The sequence below is a fragment of the Bidens hawaiensis genome, unplaced genomic scaffold (assembly GCF_021521415.1).
Source record: "Bidens hawaiensis isolate Kalapana, Puna unplaced genomic scaffold, B.hawaiensis_p1.1 tig00009067_1, whole genome shotgun sequence".
In the NCBI taxonomy this organism is placed as follows: domain Eukaryota; kingdom Viridiplantae; phylum Streptophyta; class Magnoliopsida; order Asterales; family Asteraceae; genus Bidens; species Bidens hawaiensis.
This window is the reverse complement of record NW_027491664.1, coordinates 86453-96092: the sequence shown is the minus strand read 5'-3', so window position 1 is coordinate 96092 and position 9640 is coordinate 86453. Positions and strand designations below refer to the sequence as shown.

Genomic DNA, 9640 nt, shown 5'->3' with positions numbered 1-9640 from the left:
ATTGTATGAAAGTTAATAATATATATGGTTTGATAATAAATTGTTACACAAATAAATGAGATGTTATAACCCGGTTTAAAAGCTATATGGTTTTGATGAGACCCAAGACCCGTTTATATTTTTTACTATAAAATTGGTTTTTTAATTATAAATAATATTTATGAAAGCTAATAATATAAGTATGGTTTGATGAGACCCAAGACCTATTTATTTTTATTTTTTTACTATCAAATTGGTTTTTTAATTTAAATAATATATATATCTTTTTAAAATAAATCATATATTAATTTTTATTATACCCTATTTTATAGGATTTTTACATCAATAATTTGGTGAGAATTATTTTTAATTAAATGAGATGTTATAACTCGTTTAAGGAATATCTGGGTTTGGTAAGACCCATACCTATGAATTTGGGTCAAATGCATGAGAAGGCTCTATTTAAAAATCAAGCAAATCTGGTGACTCCAAAATAAAGGGGGAGCGACCACATCGCGACACGTAGGATTTTTATATCTTCGTTTATAGATATATTAGGTTACAACACCATTACACCCCAAAAACAAAAACTCACCATTTGTTGATTGGGCGTCATACGGCGCAAAATGCCCCATTTTATAGCCCTTCCACTACACATAGCCTAACCGATGTTAACTAGTTAAATACTTAAATATGTATTGCTAGGTTTTTCTCATGATTTTAGATGTTATGGACTTTTTCTCTAGACCGTTGCATAAACAGAAACGATATGTTAATATGCGTGCAATTGTGTTTCGTATGCTTAGAAGAACCACTTTATGTTTATCAAGATTATAAGTTGGATAACTCTACTTAACTAGAAAGAACACCATTGATGACACTTAACATAGTATGTTAATTAATTGTGGTGACAAATTTAGTTATGACTCATGACGGGTCAAGAATAATTAGAAAATAAGTAAATAACTGAAATACTAAATAAAAGATTTTTTTCTATATAAAATTTATTAATCCACTTGTAATTAAAAAGAAAAAAAACCCACTTGTGCGTCTAATCCAATAGTGATTAAGCAATATTATTATTTTTTTCGTGAGGAAACAAAACAATTATAAGTTTTTTTTTTTTTAATTTTTAGACCACGATTTAAATATATGTAAAGATGTGTTGCCATGGTTTTTATGAGAAAAAAATAAGTGAAGATAGAAGATCAAGAGTGAGTATTTGAATTTGTTTTATGAAACACGTATTTGATGATTTATAGAAAACATTACTATATAGGGGAGGAGGGGTAGAGGACGACCTAAATTGACTTGGGATGAGAGGATTAAGCATGATTTGATAGACCTAAATCTCTCCGAGGACATGGTTGGGGATATGAATTATTGGAGAAGTAGAATTAAAGTTAAGGATTTTTAGGAAGAAAGGTATCCTTAGGGCTTTTATTTACTTTATTTTAGTCACACACCATAATAATATTTTCTCTACATAAATATTATTATTATTATTATTATTAAACTGTTGAATTCTGATTTCCTTTGTATTGTTTCATACATATGTACTTTAGAGCTGAGGGTCTCTCTGGAAGCTACCTCTCTATCCATGTGGATAGAGGTACGGTGTGCCTACATCCCACCCTCCCTAGACTCTACTTATAGCTATGCTATTGGTGGGATTTCACTGGGTATGATTGATTGAATATATATATATATATTTGATGATTTATATTAAGACATAATAATTGTTTGACTGCGTTTGGATGAAGTGATTCTCATTGTAATTGTAATTATGTGAGTTACGTCTTCATATTTTACTGACTTTTCACTGTTTTCTTTCTGTAATTATATTTTTTCCACATTCAGAGTTCAAACTAAAGTATCTATTACAAGTTCAACATCAAAATACGACCAATCATTATCTTTTACAACAGTGCTACCAGTGCACATAATCTTCTAAAAAGCATCCTGTATTCTCATCAAGTCAAAATATATAAAACTTATTTTTAAGTAAAAATATGTTTTTCCCCTATCGCAAAAGACGTACACTTATTCTCTTGATCGACAAAACCGAACCGAAACGAATCAAAACTATAGAAAGAAGAAAAGTAAAAAAAAAAAAACACAACCGAAATGTGTATGAACTACAAGAACATATTTAATGAGGTGGAGAAAGTTCATCATTGTTTTTAGCTTTGCCCCTGAGCATGTCAGTAAGACCACCTCTCATGATTCTTCTAAATCTCGTGTCTTCAGCTGCTGCTGGCGGACTTAAGGCCGTCTTGGGCTGCTGCTCACCTAAGGTCGTTGGCGGTGTCGATGGCGGCATTTCAACAGAATCCCGCTTCCCAAGCAGCCCGCCTTCACTAAATAAACTTGTCATTGAAGTTGGAAGCCCAAACTGAGACCCCATAACTTTGCTGAAAGCGTCAAATGTTCCACCGGATCTGTCTTTCACTATGATTTCCAATGCTTCCTTGTGTGCTGGATCAAGGGCGTCTGTGTCTTTTAACAGGTTTTGTATTGTTGGCAAGAGTAGATCCCGGACACTGGCAGCTGATAGATCTGCAAGGATGTTAAAAAATGATTTGTTTATGTTGCATGTGTCACAAGTTATGTACCGTTATTGTTTTATAAGTTAAACCTGTAGCATCTAGAGCGCGGATTGCCTCGCAGAACGCATTGGATCGATCACGACGACGAGCCATGTTAGTTGATGGTAATTGAGATGCAGAAAGATGAAATATCTTTGATAACAAATGTGTGTATGTCAAGGAAAATAAAAATGAACATTTTATATGGAAAAAGTTAAGAACACATTACTGTAATAGTAGTTGATTAAAGGATATAATCTCTTAGGCTCTCGGTTGTGTGTGGTACGGCCACTACTAACGCACGGATAACTGCAAGTATAGCTTCATGAGATCCGTCTTCAAGAAAAGCATCCATTTGGACCCGTATTTTGTCAACAATCTAATTAGAATAAACTTTGGTCAGCCACTTGCAGCATATAAAAAATTGACACGTTAAAAGCATAAATTTACAGACCACGTCAGTTTTGAAGTTTTGAGCCACAGTTCCAAAGGCATCAATGCTAGCATACAATACATGTAAGTTTGGCTCAGAGCCCAAAGTTACAAGAGCAGGCAAAACATGTGATGAAGCAACTTTTGCATCAATGTATGGTACCTAATGAAATCAAATAGAGCCAAAAGTCAAAAAAAAGTCAAAAGGATAATTCAGCAGGAAAACTGGCTTACAATCATTTTCAGAAGTTTGGCAGCATTGACTTTTAAATCCATGTTGGAGCTCACAACCATTTCCCATAAGACATTGAAAACCAGATTATGGTGTTCTTCAAACATGCTGCACAACATAGACAATGTAAGCAAGGCCCAGAATAAACTCGACAAAAGTTGAGTAACATTACCGACCATAGGAAACGGACAGAATTGTAAACATCAACACTGTTCATTGCTGACTGGCCCTCCAGCTCAGCACCTTGGATCAAAAGATTCCTCAGGTATTCTGTTAATACTTCATGCTTACTAGGGGATCCGAGTACACCTGCCAATAGAAGAGGCAGGACACACAACCTAGCAATTCTTCCATCTCCAGAATTTTTCGGTCTAAGAGCTGAAAGAATTTAAAATAAAATATCATTCAGAACTGATAATTCAAGAATATTGGTATTAATAGTTGGACCAGTAAAACATTCAACCTTTAACTTTCGGCTGTGATGTTGATGGGAAGCATGTCAAGTCAGCAATATCACCAACGGCCATAAAAAATACAGGTAGCATAATATGGGTGAGATAATCATCCCCAAATCTTTTAGAAACCGCCAGCAAAAACTGATATGACAAAATCATGAAAGTTAAGAGTTTGCAAAGATGATATAAACGAATGCGTATAAATATCAAAAATGTGGGAAATCAGTACCGTTGAGATCCGGTTTCTCAAGCTATCTTCCTTCTGTGGTAAAAGAGAAGCAATCTGAATCAAACTAGGAAAGCAGTCATCATGAAGCCACTCAAAAGTAGGCCAATCTACATGTCCCCTATCAAAAGATGTAAAATTTCTTAGATACAAAACATGTTTTTGAGGTGTTAACATGTTAGACAATAATCTGAACCGCTGGAACTCACTCTGCATACTTCTCAAGCAATGGTTTTGGAAATGATGATCCTACAGTATCTAAAAGAGGTGGATATGGACACGTTTCAATAGCTATCCTGTGTACAACCGGAAGTAATTCCAACAGTAACCGCAGCAAAACATCAACGGTCCAGCGTTCTCGTTCACCCAAAACATGGAAATGTGACTCTACAGAATCTTCAACCCCTGAAAGAGGCGGGCAACACTGAAGAAAAATACCATGTAAGGTACTATGTTTACAAAAATGTTGTTTGGTCAAAAAAACGACTAAAAATTTAAAATTTTGAACCTCAATAGAGCTCAACATGTGAGAAAGTAACACTCGTAGAATATGATCCAATTTGTTTCCCCACTTCAGCAAAGCGGGAATGAGTTCTTTAATCGTTGTTTCAACAACCACTCCAGATGGATCACAAACTAGCTGGAACATCATTTCCTCCACCTATACACATAACAAAACGGGATATTGGAAAAGTCGAATATTATATTCCTTCCGTTTCCTATCATATTCATTTTAGTTTTTTTTTTCTTTTTTTGTTAGTTAGCATATTATGATCATGGGAAAATGCTACATCCCCTGGACCATGTAGCTTACATTGTAGAAATCCTGTCAAGTCAGAAAGCTTCTCCATGATAGCCTCGAAGCATATTTAGTGAGGCTGACCTTGAAATATTTATCCGTATTTGGGAAGAGTGGAAGCAGCATAGCCAGATTACGTGCAGCAGCCTCGCGAACAACAATAGCAGAATCCTCAATCAGCTGTTGGACAATTGATAGGATGAGTGAGTCTCGGATCTCGGGGCGCACATATTCTGCAAGCTCCCCACATGATTGAGCAACAAGCAGCCTGCGCTCCTCGTACATGTGACTAATCTGCATCACATAAAATAATTAAAAAGTTAAAACAGTTAAAAATACAAAAAACAAAAGAAAAGAAAAAGAAAAATAAAAACAAAGAAAAACCCTACTTGCTCCCAACATTGAGGAAGCAACTCTGTTTCTGTTCGCATCTCTCCCACATTCCTAGCGAGGGTGACACAGGCCTGAATTAAAAAAACATTTTAGCACCAAGACTTGAAGAGTAAAATGATAAAAACAAACTATCTACGTATTTAATATTTATAAACCATACGTCCATAATAATCCGTCTTTGTTGCTCATCAGGGCGCTTAATCAAGTTAAATAATGTGTGAGTCAAGGAATCCCTTGTAATGCTATTCGGGTGACGCTCAATTGCACACATCATAAGGGGAAGAAGCTCCTATAGGAATATAAAAACAACTATAATAAATTTAGTAGTTATTTATATTACTAAAAAAATAATATCTTAAGATAAGCGTATACAACCTCTCGATGATTAATAAGAACATAAGGAACAATTTTAGGCAATGTATCTGAAAGAATCTGAATGGTTCCAGAAACCTGAGAAGTAAAAGCTTGCATACATAAGATTTATTTAACAATAAACGATTTCAACTGTTTATGTCAGCCAGGTTACCTTATTCCCAGAATCAGGGCCAACAGAAGGAGTACTTGGCTCCAACAGCAATCCATTATTAGATATGGCAACACTATCTTTTGGAGGATTCTTAGTTGCATCAGTAACATCGTTATCATTTGATTTTGGAAAATCACCATGATTATCAGCAGTACCATCTATGTCTTGAATTGTCTCGTTCTGATACTCGGTACTTTCAGAATTTTCAGACGGGTTACCGGTTGATAGCGGTAGCATATCATTTTCAGATGATTTTATTACTTCATCTTTTCTATCAACAAGCACTTCTTCTACACTATTTATGGATCCAGCAGGTTGAGCATCAACAGATTTTGCAGAATTCAGCCTTTCAATCTCCTTCTTCAGCAATTGTATTTCTTCCTTGTGGCTTTCTAGAGATGGTGTCTGCCTACCTGCCACATCAGCAGATGTCATATCTTCTGTTGATTGAGCTCCTTCCCTTTGCTTTTTAAGTGAAGTTATTTCAGCTTTGCAGCTAGTTAATTCATTTTTTCGCTGTTCTGCTGACTGCTTTAGATCTTGAAGCTAGAGCATCACATGAGTAAATGTTCATAAATAGTCAGATGACAAATATACAATGTTGTTAATATGTGACTAAAGTACCAGAATATCTTTCTCCTTGATGTCCTTTTGTAAATTTTCTAGTGACTTCTTTAAAGTCACTACCTGGGCCTCAGCTAAATCCTTGCTTCTCAACAAAGACTGTTTTTCATGTGTGAGCTTATCATTCTCTTTGACCAATGATTCATTCGTCTTAAGCATGGAAAACTTCTCCTGCAGAAACAAGGCACTTTCTTAAGATATGCAGGTCATTTGGCAACATGTAATTTATAATCCCTATATGTTATAAAAATAGTACAAAGCAAGATAATAAGAGACGATTTGTGATATCATAACAGAAGTTATTTCAACAGATTACCTCAGCTGCTTCTGTAGTTGAAGAAAGGTACTGATAATAATAATGGCGCAGGGCGTCTGGCACAGATGCTGATGAGTTTTGCCAATCATCTAGATCCTGGTCGCTGACCTGCAGTTAAGATAATTTTCAACGATTTCGTCTTTTATATTCCATATAAGAACTCAATGCATGCTGTAACTTAGGTAATACTTATTTAAAATTGCAATATGCAAACACAAGACGTGATGTATGAGTGTTTCTGTACACCTAAATATGTCTCTTGCTCTTTAACACAGCTATTCAATCTTGTCAACATACCTTTGGTCCTACTGTTTTAACTTGTAGTATAAATATTTCATAAGTACCATGAAACGGATTTGATGCAAACTAGAAAATCAACAAAAGCAGCACATACCTCCTCGTAAAAAGTCATAGCAGTCAAACGGTATCCTGCTAAAAGCAGATATTCCTTTACAGCACAGTTCAGGTCTTGGCGCTCTTTTGCCTTTAAAGGACCCAACTCAGAGACTGTCGTATCCCTGCTTTGCTGAACATCTGATCGATTTTTAGCTTTAGCATCTGCAGACATCACAAATTTCATAATATCTTAAAGGATGTAATTTAAGAAACCAAGAGATATGGTATTTCACTAAAGAAGACAGCTACTTCAAAAGTCCCAATGAGCATATATAAGAACACTGATTTTAAAGGGAGATGTAAATAATAATTTCATGTTTGGAAGAGACCCAAATATAAATGTTACATAACATTGCTTTTGAAGTTTTATTAATATGTGATCATGGCTAGTTCAATCAAAGTGAGCATATATAAGAACACTGATTTTAAAGGGAGATGTAAATAATAATTTCATGTTTGGAAGAGACCCAAATATAAATGTTACATAACATTGCTTTTGAAGTTTTATTAATATGTGATCATGGCTAGTTCAATCAAAGTGACAGTTGAATTAGTTTGCATACAATTAATTTGCACAAAAGCAAACTACAAACAGAGCAAACAAATCAGTTGTAAATAATATATTTACCACTTGCTTCATCGAGTTTAGCCTCAGATTTCTTTTGTAACTCAGTCTTTAACTTCAGAATGTCTTCTTGAGCCAAACGAATCTCATAGTCCCTAATTGCTAGTTTCTCCTCCAGTGCTTCTTTTTCCTCTAGCAGACTCTGTGGGTCGGCAACTAGTTCATGTAAATGAAGAAGAAATCAGATTTTGCCACACAACTAAGAATATGCGGCCCTCTAAAGCAATAAAGAGTATAGTGATATCAACTATCGATTGTTAACAGTACCATCAAAATATGAGTGGTTTAAACTTTTGCAGTGATACCTATGTGCTGATTAAGTCCAGATAAAAAGAAGACCAATCAACAGTTTAAATTACGGACAAGGTGATATCAGTTTGTATGGTCAACAACAGCTTCATCTAAGAGATTAATGATTTAAAAGGCAAAGCCCTATAAATGACAGGATTAAAAATTAGGTACCCTTGGTTGCTGATTATGCTTAACAACATGTACCCTAAACAAACTTCAATTGTATGTCTCCTTTCTAGTATCTTAAAAATATTAATGTGTTATCATACACCTCCTTGTGTTAAAATTTATGATATGTTTTTCTATGGGCATCTCATTAGCTATGAATTTGTTGTGATTGTGAAGTTCGTATCATATACTGCTTCATGTGACCGGATCACAAGAAATACGAAGTTGAAGAAGTCTTGCAAGCATTCTCTTATATCAATGAAGACTGCTCCATATATAATTAAACAAAGGCCTAGCAATTTCATTAGATACCTTCTGTTCACACAAACTATCATAAAATTATGTTTATATAGGAAAACTGGTAGACTTCTCATCTAAATATTTTTGTCATAGAACTTGTATACTCACTTTCAATCGCATTTTAGAAACACTAACACTATCTTCGTGGTCACAAGCCAACCAAACTGAGAATTCCTCTTCCTAATAGTCCCATTAAGTTATCCATTCCGCTCTAGATGATCAGATTTAACAATGAACTACACAAAAATGATTATTAGGGTGAAATATACAAATCTATTAACGCGCCTAAACAAACATAAGTGTGAACAGAGCATCTGCTATAAATTTCTATTTAACAGTCTCCAGTCTCAACTAATCCTAGATAAATCTTACTGCATGTCTCTTAAAGCTTCTTAGTTCTTGTAATCTATTCATTTGAATACAACAAATTCACAGCTAAGGGCAATTATCAACAGAAATATGCCAAATGACTTAACATGAACACGCACCGCTGATCAGCCAACACGAGCATCTAATTAATTGTAATCTCATTATTTCTAGGGTTCAGCCAGTATATCAAATCATGTATTCAAAACTACTATCCACGAATAAAGTCTAGATTGATTATTAAACCTACTGAGATGATAATAACTTGAGTAAGCATTGAGTCAACTACAGCATTAATAACGATGATTAAGCAGATGAATTGAACCACCTCGAAGAGTATTGAAGCGTGAGATCTGATCTGGCGGAAACTGTACGGGATCAGCGAAGAACTCCTTAAGGCGAATAGCTTGAGCGTCACGGCCGTCATCGAGAAGCTCGTGAAGCAGCTCGAACGCAGATAACAAGTAATTCTCCTCTAATAAGAAGTTTACCACGCAATTGCACAGCGATGATTTCTCTACGTCCATTTCTCAATTCATTAATCTATATACCTATCTATCTATAATACATTGATTATTTGGATTCGATTGAGATAATTTGATGCATCAAGAGATTTGTTGAAGGTTTTATAAGATCTGTTCATGGAGTCCGAGCTTCAACAACTGTAAAAACTCGGTTGCTTATTAAACAAAAGTCCATGGATAGCCGGGTCAAGTCGTTTAATAACAAACATAGGGGTGTGTATGATTCGATTCAGTAGGGTATTAGCCTCAACTAAATTAATCATTTGATTTTTGGTTAGTTTTTTGTTCGGTTTCAGTTAACAACCACAAACAAACTTAGGCCAAATTTGAATGTATATTAAATACATAACAAGGGGGTATATATACTAATAATGGTGGTATCAAGTATGAAATACTTGAA

The 9640-nt window shown here is 34.8% G+C and overlaps 1 protein-coding gene across 1 annotated transcript; it reads right to left on the bottom strand.

Moving 5' to 3' along the window:
• Positions 1 to 2006: 2006 nt before the first annotated feature.
• LOC143530932 (uncharacterized) lies at positions 2007 to 9409 on the bottom strand. The gene is made up of 20 exons (XM_077026338.1): positions 9045 to 9409; positions 7595 to 7747; positions 6965 to 7128; positions 6571 to 6678; positions 6255 to 6425; positions 5631 to 6176; positions 5480 to 5554; positions 5265 to 5393; positions 5101 to 5175; positions 4796 to 5005; positions 4421 to 4573; positions 4122 to 4336; positions 3916 to 4033; positions 3695 to 3827; positions 3408 to 3609; positions 3234 to 3339; positions 3022 to 3162; positions 2823 to 2946; positions 2618 to 2734; positions 2007 to 2538 (listed from the first exon to the last, which is right to left on the bottom strand). The coding sequence occupies exons 1-20, from the start codon at positions 9241 to 9243 to the stop codon at positions 2132 to 2134; spliced, it is 3546 nt and encodes a 1181-aa protein (XP_076882453.1). The 5' UTR covers positions 9244 to 9409; the 3' UTR covers positions 2007 to 2131.
• Between the last annotated feature and the right edge of the window lie 231 nt (positions 9410 to 9640).